The sequence below is a fragment of the Aethalodelphis obliquidens genome, unplaced genomic scaffold (genome assembly GCF_003676395.1).
Source record: "Aethalodelphis obliquidens isolate GAN/ISIS:26980383/991018 unplaced genomic scaffold, ASM367639v1 scaffold8, whole genome shotgun sequence".
Lineage (NCBI taxonomy): Eukaryota > Metazoa > Chordata > Mammalia > Artiodactyla > Delphinidae > Aethalodelphis > Aethalodelphis obliquidens.
The window spans coordinates 7,009,448-7,025,295 of record NW_020837952.1 but is presented as its reverse complement, the minus strand read 5'-3'; the positions used below and the strand labels follow the sequence as shown (position 1 = coordinate 7,025,295).

The window sequence follows — 15,848 nt, the reverse complement described above, 5'->3', positions numbered from 1 at the left end:
TATGAGATGTGGAACAGGGAAGCCGATTTAAGCTTAGAGCTGGGATAGGGTTTTTCACTTCTCCAGGTACCAGCGCGAGGAGGGAGTGGTCCTGCATCCGGAGGATCAGTGCTTCAGAAAAGCCAGGCCTGGGTTGGGGATGGGGGTGTTGGAAACGTCCTCACCGTTGCCCGCGGGGCCCGGCGGCGGCGGTCCCTGGGCCGCGCGGGGGTTGGAGGTGGGGTCGAGGGTCCCGGGTAGCGCGAGGGCCGGGCGGGGAAGCGGAGAGGGCGCGAGGGGTGAGGGCGGCCGGAGGCTCGGCGGCTTTGGCCCGCTGGCCTCGCGCCCGGCCCCGCCTTGAGGGGGCGCTGCCTCCTCCTGGGCGGCTGGGGGCGCTGCGGCCGAGCGGCGGGGGGCGCTGCCTCCTCCGGGACGGCGGGGGGCGCTGCGGGCCGGGCGGTGGGGGCGGCCCGGGCCGGTGCGGCGAGCGGCGCGGCGGATGGAGAGTCTGGCCGCGGCCGGCGGCGCCGCCTCCTTGTCGGGCCGGGCACGGCGGGCCGGGGCCTTTGTGTGAGGCGGCGGCGGCGATGGTGCTCGAGCCCCGCGGAGCCGGGTAAGCGCGGCCCGGCCGAGGGCTGCCCCGGCCGAGGCCCGACCCCCATCCCGGCCTTTCTCTCGCTCTCGCTTGGCTCCCTCCTGCCCGCTCCCCTCGGCCGGACCCATCCTCCCCGGCCGCGCGCCGACCCTGGCCGGCCCCGCCGCCTATCCCCTCGATCCCCATCCGACCCCGCTCCCCGCCGCCACCCCCCGTCCCCGCCCGAGGTCGCCCTGAGGAATTCCCCCGCTGTTTGGGGAGGGACCGAAGTGCTCGATGCCTCCCAGATGGAGTGCCCCAGCCAGATCCAACGCCCTTCCTCTCGGATTCGACCCTCCAGAGGGGAGACGGCGGCGCCGCGGGATTGTTGGGGTGCCTTCTCCGAAGTTCCGAATCCGTCCCCTCCCACTGCCCGCTTGGGCTTCCCGGTGTCCGGACCTACTGACCGCTGATGTGTGGCCACCAGGGCCCGGGAGATGCTTGGCTGGTACCCAGCAATGCTCAGAAGCTTCCTGGGCCCCAGAAAAAGTTGGGAGTTAGTCGAATGTGGGTCTGTGTTGCCCAGGGCAAGTCGTGAGGCCGAGAGAGAAGGCAACTAGTTTGTCTTCTTTCTGGCGGGCAGGACTCAAAAAGGGGAAAAAGTGGTACTGAGCAAGCCTTTAGGAGTTACCTATGTAATTAGATGCCTTCTTATGGCATCAGGTATATATCTCTTACTTCTGGTCAACATAAGCATAAATCCTGAAAAGGGTGGGAAGAAAAATTGAAGCATATTTAGGTAATATTAAATGCCACAGTGGTGTTCTGCTTTGCTTTACTTCTCTGGTGTCTGAGTGTTTTAACTTCATCCACAGCATACAGAGAATGTGATAGAGCAGTATCTGAATGGCTCTGGGCTATGGAGAGACAAGAGGGGAGGCAGGTAGCATAGGTAGGGAGAGATGGGAACTCAAGAATAAGCAAGAGATTTTTTTACGGCCTGAACGATCACAGCGATGATAGGAAACTGAAGGGTAGAGCATCCTTATCTTGTCCCCAACAGCTAATGGAGCTTGATAATTGTGTTCAAGTATGTATATGGCATTTGGCATCATAAGCGAAGAGAATATACTCAGTGAGATAGGAAAGCCTGGATTCAGGAAGAAATTAGGCATTTAATATGAGAAAAATTAGAACCAGTTGCTCTGGTAATGAAGTATAAGATTGTGTCGAGAGGATGCTTCTGGCTTGGCTTTAAGGCACTAGCTTCTGTCCACCCAGGCCTACAGCTTCTCTTACTCCTAAAGACCAACCCATCAGATTTTTTTCAATAGTTTTGGATTTTGTTGTGACAACTCTTGTCTTTGGGAGTATGCAGGGAGAGAGGTCACTGCCCTGTCACTTTTGCTGTCCTTGCCCCGAGCAGAATGGAGCAGGTGTCTGTCCATTCACTCTTGCTCTCCGCCCAGGGCTTGGAAACGTGCAGACTGGTGGTATTTCGTCCTGCAGAACTCCTCACCGGCAGGGGTGTGTTTGGCCATCCACCTTTTCCTTTTGCTGTCCACAGATTAACCGTGCTGATAGAGAGGCAACGTCATAGGAGCTGCTAAGATGGGCATGAGGATCAAACTGCAAAGCACCAACCACCCCAACAACCTGCTGAAGGAACTCAACAAGTGCCGGCTCTCCGAGACCATGTGTGATGTCACCATCGTAGTGGGGAGCCGCTCCTTCCCAGCCCACAAAGCCGTGCTGGCCTGCGCAGCTGGCTACTTCCAGAACCTCTTCCTGAACACTGGGCTTGATGCTGCCAGGACCTATGTGGTAGACTTCATCACCCCCGCCAACTTTGAGAAGATTCTGAGCTTTGTCTACACGTCAGAGCTCTTCACGGACCTGATCAACGTTGGGGTCATTTACGAGGTAGCTGAGCGACTGGGTATGGAGGATCTCCTCCGGGCCTGTCACTCCACCTTTCCTGACCTGGAGAGCACTGCTGTGGCCAAGCCCCTGACCAGCACCAGTGAGAGCCACTCCAGTACCCTGAGTTGTAGCTCAGCAGAACCAGCCCATCCCCTTGGAGAACTCAGGGGTGGGGGGGAGCACTTTGGTCCTGATCGAAACTATGCGTTGCCTAGTGATGCTGGAGGAAACTATAAAGAGGAAGAGAGAAACGTTACCAGTGACACTAACCATAGCCTGCCTCTGCCGCAGCAGCCACTGCCGCCAAAGACAGAAGACCATGATGCCCCTGCTCCGTTCACGTCCGTTCCCAGTGTGGTGACCCAGCCAGTCCTAGGCGCTGTCGGCATGGGCGTCCAAACCAGCACAAGGTCCTGCCAGCCATACAAAGTCCAGAGCAATGGAGACTTCAGTAAAAACAGTTTCTTCACCCCTGACAATGCCATAGACATCACCACTGGGACCAACTCCTGTCTGAGCAATAGCGACCACTCCAAAGACCCGAGCTTTGGGCAGATGGATGAGCTCCAGCTGGAGGACCTGGGGGATGAAGATTTGCAGTTTGAAGACCCCACCGAGGAGATAGGCACAGCCGAGGAGGTGATTGAGTTGAGTGATGACAGTGAGGACGAGCTGACTTTTGGAGAGAGTGACAGCCGAGAGAATAAGGCCATGCCCTGCCAGGTATGCAAGAAAGTTCTAGAGCCCAACATTCAACTGATCCGACAGCATGCTCGGGACCATGTGGACCTGCTGACTGGCAACTGCAAGGTCTGTGAGACCCACTTCCAGGACCGAAACTCCCGGGTGACCCATGTTCTGTCCCACATTGGTATTTTCCTCTTCTCCTGCGACATGTGTGAAACTAAGTTCTTTACCCAGTGGCAGCTGACCCTCCACCGACGGGATGGAATATTTGAGAACAACATCATCGTCCACCCCAACGACCCCCTGCCTGGGAAGCTGGGTCTCTTTTCAGGGGCAGCCTCCACAGAGCTGCAGTGTGCTGCCTGCGGGAAGGCATTGGCCAAAGATTTCCACGTGGTCCGGGGCCACATCCTTGACCATCTGAACCTGAAAGGCCAGGTCTGCAGCGTCTGTGACCAGCGCCACCTTAACCTCTGCAGCCTCATGTGGCACACACTCTCCCATCTCGGTATCTCAGTCTTCTCCTGCTCTGTCTGTGCGAACAGCTTTGTGGACTGGCCTCTCCTGGAGAAGCACATGGCTGTGCACCAAAGCCTGGAAGACGCCCTCTTCCACTGTCACTTGTGCAGCCAGAGCTTCAAGTCGGAGGCTGCCTATCGCTACCACGTCAGCCAGCACAAATGCAACAGTGGCCTTGATGCACGGCCTGGTTTGGGGCTACAGCACCCAGCTCTCCAGAAGCGGAAGCTGCCGGCTGAGGAGTTCCTGAATGAGGAGCTGGTGCTGCAGGGCCAACCCGGGAATAGCAAGTATAGCTGCAAGGTGTGTGGCAAAAGGTTTGCCCACACGAGTGAGTTCAACTACCACCGGCGGATCCACACGGGCGAGAAGCCGTACCAGTGTAAGGTGTGCCACAAGTTCTTCCGAGGCCGCTCGACCATCAAATGCCACCTGAAGACGCACTCGGGGGCCCTCATGTATCGCTGCACGGTCTGTGGCCACTACAGCTCCACCCTTAACCTCATGAGCAAGCACGTCGGCGTGCACAAAGGCAGCCTCCCGCCTGACTTCACCATTGAGCAGACCTTCATGTACATTATCCATTCCAAAGAGGCCGAAAAGAACCTGGACAGCTGACTGGGTCCCAGCAGAGCCAGGGGCAGCTCCCAGGCAGCAGCCAGGACGTTGGTTTTCTAATGGCTGTTGGTCCCTCCCCAGCTGAAGTTACAGTTTTGCCTTGCTAGGAGTTCTGTTCTGTCCTGTGTTGAAAGAAGAAGAAAGAAGAAATAGCACATGAACACTGTTACTGTTTTTGAGAACAACGGCCCTATATCATGTTTACCTCCTTACCTGTTCTTGCCCATGGAGGGCTGTGTTTTTGATTCTTTTGAGGCTGGTTTTGGGATCTCGTCAGGCAGTTGGTGTCAACTAGATCCGCTTCCCCAGCCGCTAGTGTTTTAGTTTACTGATAGGTTTTATGCTGCTAAGAATCCAACCAACAGCCTCACTGAACAGAGGAGGTGGAGAGAGGTTTTCACCGTGGGTATTACTGCCAGACCTCCAACCGGGACAACCAGCTATGAGAGAGATTTTGGGAATGTGGTCATTCAGAAAAGACTGGTCAGCAGGGCAGCTCACCTCAGGTGCCAGTCCCAGCCCTCAGCAGGGGAAAGGGGTCAGGGATGGAGGGTCCTGCTTGTTCCATGGCTCGAATCTGCTGATTGGACAGTAAAATCTGTTGGCAGCTAGATCCAAACTGGGGACAAAGCGTTCTGTTTAGGTCAGAAGGCTTTGGGATGAATCCTTGCCAGCCAGAAGAGGTGTCCTGCAGTGCCGCCGGAAGTGGCAGCCTGGATGGACAGGAAGGGAGGTTTTCTCTTTTCTCCTCAATTCCAAAGAAACACAATTTTATGGAGTGATGGCCCGGGACATCAGGCCTTCCCTGTGGGCAGAAAGGACAGGGAGCCGCTTTGATGTAATCCTCTGTCATCTGGCCACGTCCATCGACCTTGAGTTTCCTGGTGGAGAGGTGGGGATGTCTCTGAAGCAGCAGCCTTGCCTTAATTTACATCCAGTCTCCCACCTAGAAGTGTGTTTGGCCTGTAGCGTAGATGAGAAGACCCCATGAGGTGGAGTGGTGGACTGTGAGCCCTTCAGGATTAAAGGGACCCGAGTAACTGGTGGTTTGTAGCGGGATGTGTGTCTGTCTGTCCCAGTCAGGTAACCTGTTGTTAATACTTTGTGCTAACTGGGCCAGAGCTTTGGCAGCTCCCATTTGACCTGCTGGAATTTATCCTGATCTGTCATTGTGTCGCCACCAGGGGGCGCTATTGACCAGCAGCTGGTTCAGGCCCTCCCTAGGTGACTCGGGAATGGGTCTGCCCAGTCCTGGGGTGCTGGTTGGCTCCGTTCTTAGTTGCCTTTTTGAGGGGTCTTACCCAAAGAAGGCTTGAGGGAGAGGGTCCTCGGATCTCGCATCTCACAAGGTGGCACCTCAGTAACCCATACTACCTCACCTGCTCAGGCGAGCTCTGGGGGTCCCTGGCCTCGGCCCTGATACAGCCCCTCGTGGGACTCAGCAGCACCCCAGGCTGTTTTACAAGCAAGTGGTTTTAATTAACTCACAAGGCCTTTTTGGACATTAATATTTATTTATTTTTGTTTTTGTATACATATTACCCAGCATCTCTTGGATAAGAGACTTCAGGAAAATGAGCTTCTCCCCAGCAAGTAGCCATATTCCAGGGGACAATCCTGGCCAGATATTTGGGAAACAGGGGCTAAAACTAGGGGAGAACAGGTCAAGCCTTTAAACAAGCAAATTCTTTTCTTTCTCTCCAGATAGTCTCTTGCAGAATAGACCCAGGGAACCATTTAGGTAATGGATGTACATTCTAGAAAGTTGAGGCTTGTTAAATCCCTAGGCCTTCCATCCCCTTTCCGTCCTCTGATTGAGTAGGTTGGGCACTGGGTTGAGGGGATCAAGTCACATGAAGGACCTTTTTGCATATTTTCTCATCCTTCCTAAAGTTGGGAAGCTATAATAAGACATACAAATAAACCAAAGCTCTGTCCCTGTTGGACCTGCTGCCTCTCTCCCCAGCCCTAAACTGATAAAGCCCCCGAGTTTGTGTGCATGGCTCTCTGGTGGGGTGACCATTACATGAAGGGACTTGTCAAGTGGCCACCTTTCACCATCTGAATCCAACTACTTAAATGTTCCCCTGGGACATTCTTGTCAGAAAGCAGTGCTGACACTTCTTCCCTGACTGACTGCTCCCTTTCTTCCCACGCTGACCATTAGGCGATTAAGAAGGAAGGTGTGTAAAAGACTACAGTCACCTATCTGCTAAACTTTTCAAGCCTGAGCAGTTTCTCGCAGATTGTTGGTGAGGACTGAGTTTTGAAGGGCCGGATCTGAGAGTGGGGATGCTCACTGGGACCCAGCCAGGTAGCTGAGAATGGATCAGTATGCTGGAGAAACCCTCTTCCTTAACAGAGGATATCATGGGTGCTGGGTAGTCTGTATACTTAACCTGAAACTGTGAAGTTTTCCCTTTTCGCCAGTAAACCAAAAAGCAAGTCCCTGAAACTTTGCCCCTGAAACACTAAACAAGAAACTGCACCCCCTGATCCTCCTGAGGCAAAGTGGTCAGCCAGGGTGGCCCGGCTGGTTGCAGTCAGACATGTAGCAGGTCAGTAGCTCATGAGGCTCATTGACCAAACCCTGTTCCCCTGCGTGTCCCCCGTGTTCGCACCTCAACCCTTCCTCTGTTTGGAGTCATGTTTGCTGCCTCTGCCACCAGCTCACCCTTTTCTGCACTGTTTTACTTGAAACACTATATTGTGGCAAAGGGTGCTCTAGGATACCTGGTGGAAGGTATTAATTGTATTTTGAATTTAAAATTTTTTCAACTGTTCTTTGGATTTTGTTGCCCTCTCTGCCCTGGAGCCCAGTTTAGCACTGTCTCCTGCTGTATTGTTCCAAAGTTCTGTTTGATCCTTGAATGTCTCTTCTTCTCCCTTTTCTCCCTTTTTCTTGTTCTGTACTCAGGACCAGCTACATAATTTACAGAGCCCTTTGTTTAAAAATTATTAAGAATTTCAAGATGGCGACTAGAGCATTAAAGCAAACACGAGGCCATTCCCAACTCTTTTCCTGAGGGAAAACGGTGATACTCTAATGGCACACTGTAAACAGCTGCTGTGGCCAGAGGAAGGGATCAGTATCCTGGTGCTCCTCTGGCCCATCCACGGCTCACTGATGCCACAGCACCTGCTGGGAAGCTCTGCTGTACCCTGGTATTTGGTCCTAAATTTTAAGACTCTGTGGAGTCACTCTAGTTCATGGCTAGTTGGGAAGAAAGGAGGTGGGGGTGGGGGGTCAGGAAATGGATGAAAATTCTTTCTGACTTTCTTCTGCTCTGTCAGTACCCTTTTGTCTCTAGGATAACCTTTGAGCTTAAATACCTTCTCCCCAGTCAGGTTTTGCTGCTGGTGGATTTTCTTCCTCTTCTGGCCACCTGCTGTGCCCTAGTCCCCAGACTACTCAACTTAGGAAGTGAATTTAAATTCCTTCATAGATGGGCATGATTTTGGTGGCATGGAAGTGGGCTGTGTGGAGAAATCTGCCCATGTGGGAGTCCCCACGTGTCCTTTTCCCTAAATCCTGCGCTGAATGAATCAGGAAGCAGGGCACACAGCGTTGATTTCAACGTGATAACTCATGGTAAACTTAACATCAGAATGAAAAGGAAACTTTTACCTTGGATGTTTCTTTAACACCCTTCCCCTGTCCAGTCCACCCTCCCCTCCCACCTCTACTAGCTAAATCTCTTTTGAAACCAAGAAAAATTGTTGACGTCTTAACTCCTTCCATTAAATTAATAAGTACTGACCTCCTAATATTTAAGTGTTTACTATCTATTGCTGTAAAGTTTTGTATATTTTGTAAACTTTTTCCCCCAAATAGTAGATGTCTAAAATCGTTGTACATCTGATTCTTTTATATTCCATTGTTCGGCACAAAGTGTGGTTTTTATTTAGAATAAAAAAAGGAAATTTGAAATGGGAATTCTTTTCTTATTTACTGTGATCGTGCTCATCCCTCAGGGTTCAGAGGATCTGGGCCTCCACCCTTTCAGTATCAGGATTCTGCTCAGCAGGTGCCAGCACTCTTTCAGGTGCACATTTTCCTTTCCTGTAGCTGGAATTCCCCGGACTTGATCTGTTTTTAGTGGAAAATTAACTCAATGGCCCAGCCTTTTCAGAGGGACCATCTCTGGGGGAATCTTCTGTTGGCCCAGAGAGAGCAGTGGGACTCTGCTAATGTCTGGGTGGACCAGAGATTTGGCCGCAGATTGTCTTGCCAGCGCCGTTTAATTCACCACGACGTGATATGTCAGAGTGGAGAGAGGCAGATTCAGAGAAGGGGGCGGAGGTTCGGCATGATTTCATGAGGTTGGTAACAAATGTCCCCCCACAGAGAAGAGACAGGCCTCTCTAGAAGTCAGGGTGCGATGTGGTCCATTTGGTCTCAGAGCACACTGCTTGGGCCCAGGCCACCATCAGTGCACTGCAAATGTAGAGCAGAGGGCCTTGCTGCTGTCGGCACACGAGTTCTCCTCTCAGGCCCTAAGGAAGTATTTGTGCCGCCAGGGTGGTCACTGGTTGCCAAAATGGAGTCCACGAGAAGAGAAGATGTTGGGAAAGTGGCCTCAGGTAATCTGGGGTGTGACAGATGTAAAACTGGGTTTCCTTGAGACAACTTCCGGACCCTGAGGCAGAGGGGCCAGTGATAAGGACATTGGGTCTGGGCTGGGTTTTTATGTGGGCACAAGTGAGGAAAGTCTTTCTAATACATTCTGTGCCTTGTTAGGTCAGCCCTTACTGCAGCGCCAAGTCACAGCCCAAACTCCCCTGGCTGAGAAAGGTTTCAGGTCTGCGCCACCAAGCAGCTGTTTGAAGCGTTAAGACTCTTAAAAAAAAAGAAAAGAAAAGGCCCTTTTTCAGGTTTGGGCCCAATGAGCCGGGGGAGTTAGACACAGATTTCCCTCTGTGCTCCTGACAAACGGGTTCATACACCGCTGGAGCACATGTTTAATGCATCTGGTGAATACAGTCTCAGATTTCTAAGTGCAGAGGAGATGGTGCTCTAGGTCAGCGAGTGGTTATTCCAAGTTAAACATTCCTGACATACTGAGCACTTGAGCAGGACAGAAGGTCTCAGTGAGCGTGTCCACAAACCTCTCGTTCTCCACAGGCAGGATGGAGGGGCAGAGGGCTCGGCACTGGTGGGCTGGGACCTGCTCTTAGGCTCTACTTCAGTCAGAGTGCTTCATGGACGTGGTCCTAGTTTCCCAAACTGATAAATGAGCCCCTTCCAGAAGACCTCCTTGTTAACAAGAGGACTTCTTTTCCTGTCTATAGGACAAGTGTTAATAGAAGTTGCTGGACAGGAAAATTATGAGACGACTTGGCCAGGAAGAAAGAAGTCTGAGGGTGAGACCTAACTTAGGAGAACACCAGAACTCTGCCCTGTGACAGAATTGGAAGATTTCCACTTCCCCACCCCGTGCAGGGGCAAAGGCTGAGGGACAGAGCACTTGTCAGTGCCTCCTGCTGCCTGTCCCGAAGTCTGCTCCCAGAGTGGATATCTTGATATTTTCCTATGATCTGGAGAGAAAGGGAGGGACTGAGGGTAGAAGTCTGGAAACCTGCTAGACCCAGAGCTGGGGGAAGATGGGCTACGAGGAGCGTGGACTCTGGGACAGCGCCTCTGCTTTGGGGGGAGGGGATCAGGATGGACGAAGGGGAGAGTATCAGCAAGGAAATGGAGCCCTTTCCTGCATGGTGGGGGTGGAGAATCCTCGAGCCGGCCCAGCTGCAGGGTGCCTGTCTGAGACCTCAGCTTCACCCCGCCCCTGCTGTCCCCACCGCCCACCCCCTCCATTTATCATCACACTGAGGATGCACTGCTAGAAAACAGCCTCCTGAGGCCTCCTGGCTCCTTGGCCTCTGGCCTCTTGTCCCTGTAGCCTACATGTGTGCTAGGAGATCAACAAGCACAAACACAAAAGGAAAGTTGTGTGGGGTTCCTGTGGAGCTCACTCTTTCCGGCCAGCGTGGTTTCTGAAACGGGTGCGTCTGGTTTCCGCTGAGCATCTCTTTAGCTTCAGCTCCCTTCCCAGTCCCAGCTTGCAGTGCAGACTTTTTCAGAGATCCAGAGTCATGTCTGTCTCTATTCTTTATTTCTCCTTTTCCCCTGCGTGTCTCCCTTCGGCACAGGGACCGTGTCGAATGGTACAACGCCAAGGACCCGTTCCCTCTCCCTCCCTGCCTCCCACCCCATCCCCCGACTTCAATATTTTAAGACATACTCAAAATTCGGCCATGAGGGCTCTGACCCTCTCCCCCCGCCCCCCACCCCCACCCCCGATCTCTCACCTACACTTCCAGCTTTCTACTTGGCTGGTAGAGGAGACTGGAATCTTCCTCAGCTGGCTATAAGAGCCCGAGGAGCAGAGGTGGGTGGGGTGTCTGCTGCCTGGAAGTTCAGGCTTGGGTGGTGGCGGGGGCTGGCTGCAGGGGGCTGGCTGCCCTCCTTGGTGATGACGATGGAATGCTGGGTGGAGGAGGAGGAGGAGGAAGCATGTCTGCCCTCCCTGGCCTGGACCTTGGGAAGGTAATGGACCACAGCGTTGAGCAGCCGGCCCCGGAAGCTCGGGCTGAGAAAGTTGTACAGGATGGGGTTGACGACGCAGTGGAGCATGGAGAAGCAGTCGATGATGTCGTAGAAGAAGTAGAGCAGGTGGGCCAGATAGCAGTGGAGGGAGATGTGGGTCCCGTGCAGTGTGATCAGCAGCAGGGTCACATGGTAGGGCAGCCAGCAGGTGACAAAGACGGCAATGTAGGCACACACCAGCAGGCAGTGGCGCCGGCCCTCAGGCTGTCCTGCCCGCCGAAGCCGGCAGGCTGTCAGCACGTTGAAGACCGCAATGAGAGGGAAGGGCAGCAGGAAGCCCAGGACGGTGGTGGACAGGGCCACCGCCAGGGCCCATGTGCTGTACGTTTCAAAGGGCGCCATGAAGAGGCACATGGGCTCAAAGCTCTCCACCAGCCGGATGTGGACCACCTCGGGCAGCGGGATGAGGGCCGAGAGGACCCAGACCCCGGCGCACACGGCCCGCCGCCCTCGATGCTGGTGGCGCTGCCAGGAGGGAGAGGCGTTGGTGAGGGTGACGTAGCGGTCGATGCTGAGGCACACCAGGAAGAAGATGCTGCTGTACATGTTGGCAAAGTAGAAGTAGTGAGTGAAGCGGCAGGAGAAGCTGCCCCAGAGCCAGGTGTAGTCCAGCGTGACCTCCAGCATCCACACGGGCAGGGACAGGACGATGCCCAGGTCGGCGATGGCCATGTTGAGGACGTAGAGGCGCAGCAGCCCTGCGCGGGCCGCCCCGCGCCAGTTGACGCAGATCACCAGCAGGTTCTCCACCAGCCCGACCACGAAGACAGCCAGGTAGAGCACGAAGAGGGCCACTCGCTTGGTGCTCTCACTGAGCTCCATGTGGCACTCGGGCAGGGTGTGGTTGAAGAAGTGGAGCAGTTCCGTCCAGTTGTGGATCTCTCCCGCCTCGCTGGCGGGCGCCACGCTGGGCCCCGGGGCCGACATGAGGACCAGCAAGTGCCTAGTGGGGAGAAGGGAGGGTTGGAAGAGGGGGAGGCCTCGAAAGCAGCCTGGTGTTCCCAAGGCCGCAGGCCACGGGGGCCAGGGGGCTTCGGGGAAAGATCCTGCGTCTGAAGAGGCAAGAAAGGGAAGTGCAACATTCAAACCGTGAATAAATAGCACACGGCTCACTGCCGGCTTTAACCCACGAACACAAATATTTTGTTAAGGGGGCTCAGTGGTGGGAGAGACCAGAGGCCAAACGCCTTCTCCCCGGCCCGGCCAGTCCCGCCCTCCTCCAGCCCAGGTGGGCTCAACCTCCACTTCTCTCCTGGCGCTTCACCCTTTGGCCCTTTCACACAGGCCTTCCTTAGGGGCTCTTGCTCTGTCTTGCTATTTGGGCCTTGTGTATGGGACACACATACACAAACACAGGCACAGACACACACACTTCCAGTTCATCCCTGGGAACATCTGTGGATCGTACAGGGAAGCCAATCGTCTCCAAACTCCACTGCCTTCTTCCCTGAGAGAGGGCAACACTCACCTGAGTTTCCCTGTTGGGAGCACCTCCGGTCCTGGAGGGCCGGCAGGTCTGGACTGCTGTGGAGCTGCGGGGAGGCTGGAGGGACCGTGGCCGTGGGGCTGGCTTTGCTGCGGGCTTCAGGGCCGCCCTTCTCATCCGGGAAGCAGTATCACTGGCTGAGGCTCTGTGGGAGAGGGTCGGGGTTTTTCCTGCCTTCCCCCAATCCAGTTAGAGGGGAAGTCACAGCAAAACATCCAGTGTAGCGGTGACAGGGAGGAGTCAGGCTGCAAGCGTTAAATTCCAGACTCCTGTGGCTGTGTGAATTTACCTCTTTAAGCCTCAGTTCTCTCCTCTGCAAAATGGGACAGCAATAGTATCTACTAATACGGGTGTCTGTGAGAATTAAATGAGCCATCAAAGTGACGTGCTAACGCTTTACGTATGTATGTGTTTTCCACCCGATAAATGGGATTGGCATCCCACTCTGCCCTGTCTGTCTTGATACCTACTGAAGCAGAACTGGATGGGAGTGGGAGGGCTAAAATAAATCTGAAAATTATTCAGACGTAATCACTCTGGCTCTTTTGCTGAATGGCCACCCCTGCCATTCCCCCAGCCTTCACTTTGTGATCTGAGGTGAGAATCTGGAGAGAGAGGTAGACTGAATGTGGGTGGGGAAGGGGCCGTGTTGAGCTTCGGGGAGACTCCTGGATGGGGAGGGGAAGGAGAACAGCATTCTCCCCCCTACAGCTCATACTGCTCTGGCCAAGTGTGGAGGAGAGAGAGAGGGAGAGAGAGAGAAGACAGACACCAGGCTTCTCTCTCCCTCCAAGCCAAGGGGAAGGCTTGGAGCCCCTGGATTTGTGTTGTTGGTGAGCATCGTGTCAGCAGAGCATCCTGCTTCTCAGAGCTCTTTCACCTCAGTTAGTCATTTGATCCCTGAGGTACCTCTGCGGGGAGGGAGGATGGGCTTCCTTATCCAGAGACGTTGCCTGTCTCACACAAGCCACACAGCAGCAGCAAAAAGAGAGCAGAACCGCCTGGAGCTGGGCCCATGTTTTGTAGGCTGTAGGGCCAGGGGTGTGCTGGCTGGAGGGGATTAAATTTAATCGAGGTGAGATCCCTATGACAATATTAACTATTTTAGAGTTTACAATTCAATGGCATTTAGTATTCACGTTGTTGTGCAACCACCACTTCTATCTAATTCCAAAATATTTTCATCACCCCAAAAGAAAACACCACATCCATTAAGCATGCAGTCTCAGATCCCCTCTCCCCTCAGCCCCTGGCAGCCACCTGGTAACCACCCTTCTGCTTCCTGTCTCTGTGGATTTACCTATTAAGGGTATTTAATATCAGTCAAATCATGCGTGTGACCTTTGTGTCTGTTTTTCTTCACTTAGCATGATGTTAAAAATTTTTTTTATTGAAATATAGTTGATTTACAATGTTGTGTTAGTTTCTGGTGTATAGCAAGGTGATTCAGTTTTATATATATATATATATATATATATATATTCTTTTTCATATTCTTTTCCATCATGGTTTATTATAAGATATTGAATATAGTTCCCTATGCTATATAGTAGGACCTTGTTGTTTATCTATTTTATATACAGTGGTTTGTATCTGCTAATCCCAAATTCCTAATTTATCCCTCCCCCACTGCCTTTCCCCTTTGGTAACCATACATTTGTTTTCTATGTCTGTGAGTCTGTTTCTGTTTTGTAAGTAAGTTCATTTGTATCATGTTTTAGATTCACATGTGATATCATATGGTATTTATCTTTCTCTGTCTGACTTACTTCACTTAGTATGATAATCTCTAGGTCCATCCATGTTGCTGCAAATGGCATTATTTCTTTCTTTTTTATGGCTGACATATATATATACACACACACACCACATCTTCTCTATCCATTCATCTGTCAATGGACATTTAGGTTGCTTCCATGTCTTGGCTATTGTAAATAGTGCCGCTATGAACATTGGGGTGCATTCATCTTTTTGAATTATAGTTTTATCCGGATATATGCCCAGGAGTGGGATTGGTGGATCATATGGCAACTCTCTTTTTAGTTTTGTAAGGAAACTCCATACTGTTTTCCATAGTGGCTGCACCAATTTACATTCCCACCAACAGTGTATGTAGGAGGGTTCCCTTTTCTCCACATCCTCTCCAGCATTTATTATTTGTAGACATTTTTTTTAACATCTTTATTGGAGTATAATTGCTTTACAATGGTGTGTTAGTTTCTGCTTTATAACAAAGTGAATCAGTTATTCATATACGTATGTTCCCATATCTCTTCCCTCTTGCGTCTCCCTCCCTCCCACCCTCCCTATCCCACCCCTCACGAAGCACTGAGCTGATCTCCCTGTGCTATGCGGCTGCTTCCCACTAGCTATCTATTTTACATTTGGTAGTGTATATATGTCCATGCCACTCTCTCACTTTATTTGTAGACTTTTTAATGATGGCCATTCTGACTGGTGTGAGGTGATACTTCATTGTAGTTTTGATTTGCATTTCTCTGATAATTAGCAATGTTGAGCATTTTTCATGTGCCTATTGGCCATCTGTATGTCTTTTTTTTTAAGGATTTTTATTTATTTTTAAAAATGTATTTATTTATTTTTGGCTGCATTGGGTCTTCGTTGCTCTGCGCAGGCTTTCTCTAGTTGCGGCGAGTGGGGGCTACTCTTCGTTGCAGTGTGAGGGCTTCTCATTGCGGTGGCTTCTCTTGTTGCAGAGCATGGGCTCTAGGCGCATGGGCTTGGTAGTTGTGGCTCACAGGCTCTAGAGTACAGGCTCAGTAGTTGTGGCACACAGGCTTAGTTGCTCCGTGGCATGTGGTATCTTCCCGGACCAGGGCTCGAACCCGTGTCGCCTGCCTTGGCAGGCGGATTCTTAACCACTACACTACCAGGGAAGTCCCTGTCTGTCTTCTTTGGAGAAATGTCTCTCTCGGTCTTCTGCCCATTTATTATTTATTAGCCGTGCCATGCAGCATGTGGGATCTTAGTTCCCCCACCAGGGATCGAACCCATGACCCCTGCATTGGCAACACAGAGTCTTAACCACTGGACCACCAGGGAAGTCCCCTTCTGCCCATTTTTTGATTGGGTTTTTGTTGTTATTGAGTTGTATGAGCTGTTTGTATATTTTGGAAATTAAGCCTTTGTTGGTTGCCTCATTTGCAAATATTTTCTCCCATTCTGTAGGTTGTCTTTTCATTTTGTTTATGGTTTCCTTTGCTGTGCAAAAGCTTGTAAGTTTGATTAGGTCCCATTTGTTTATTTTTGCTTTTATTTCTATTGCCTTAAGAGACTGACCTAAGAAAACATTGCTACAATTTATATCAGAGAATGTTTTGCCTGTGTTCTCTTCTAGGAGTTTTATGGTGTCCTATCTTAACATTTGTCTTTAAGCCATTTTGAGTTTGTGTGTGTGTGTGTGTGTGTGTGTGTGTGTGTGTGTGTGTGTGTGT

The 15,848-nt window shown here is 52.0% G+C and overlaps 2 protein-coding genes across 2 annotated transcripts; one reads left to right on the top strand and one right to left on the bottom strand.

Annotated features, from left to right (window-relative positions):
- Positions 1–469: 469 nt before the first annotated feature.
- On the top strand, positions 470–8,237 carry ZBTB39 (zinc finger and BTB domain containing 39). The gene is made up of 2 exons (XM_027106719.1): positions 470–592; positions 2,121–8,237. The coding sequence occupies exon 2, from the start codon at positions 2,165–2,167 to the stop codon at positions 4,298–4,300; it is 2,136 nt and encodes a 711-aa protein (XP_026962520.1). The 5' UTR covers positions 470–592; positions 2,121–2,164; the 3' UTR covers positions 4,301–8,237.
- A 2,157-nt stretch (positions 8,238–10,394) lies between these two features.
- ACKR5 (atypical chemokine receptor 5) lies at positions 10,395–12,232 on the bottom strand. The gene has a single exon (XM_027106720.1). It carries the CDS (start codon positions 11,832–11,834, stop codon positions 10,659–10,661), a length of 1,176 nt encoding a protein of 391 aa, XP_026962521.1. The 5' UTR covers positions 11,835–12,232; the 3' UTR covers positions 10,395–10,658.
- Positions 12,233–15,848: the final 3,616 nt, after the last annotated feature.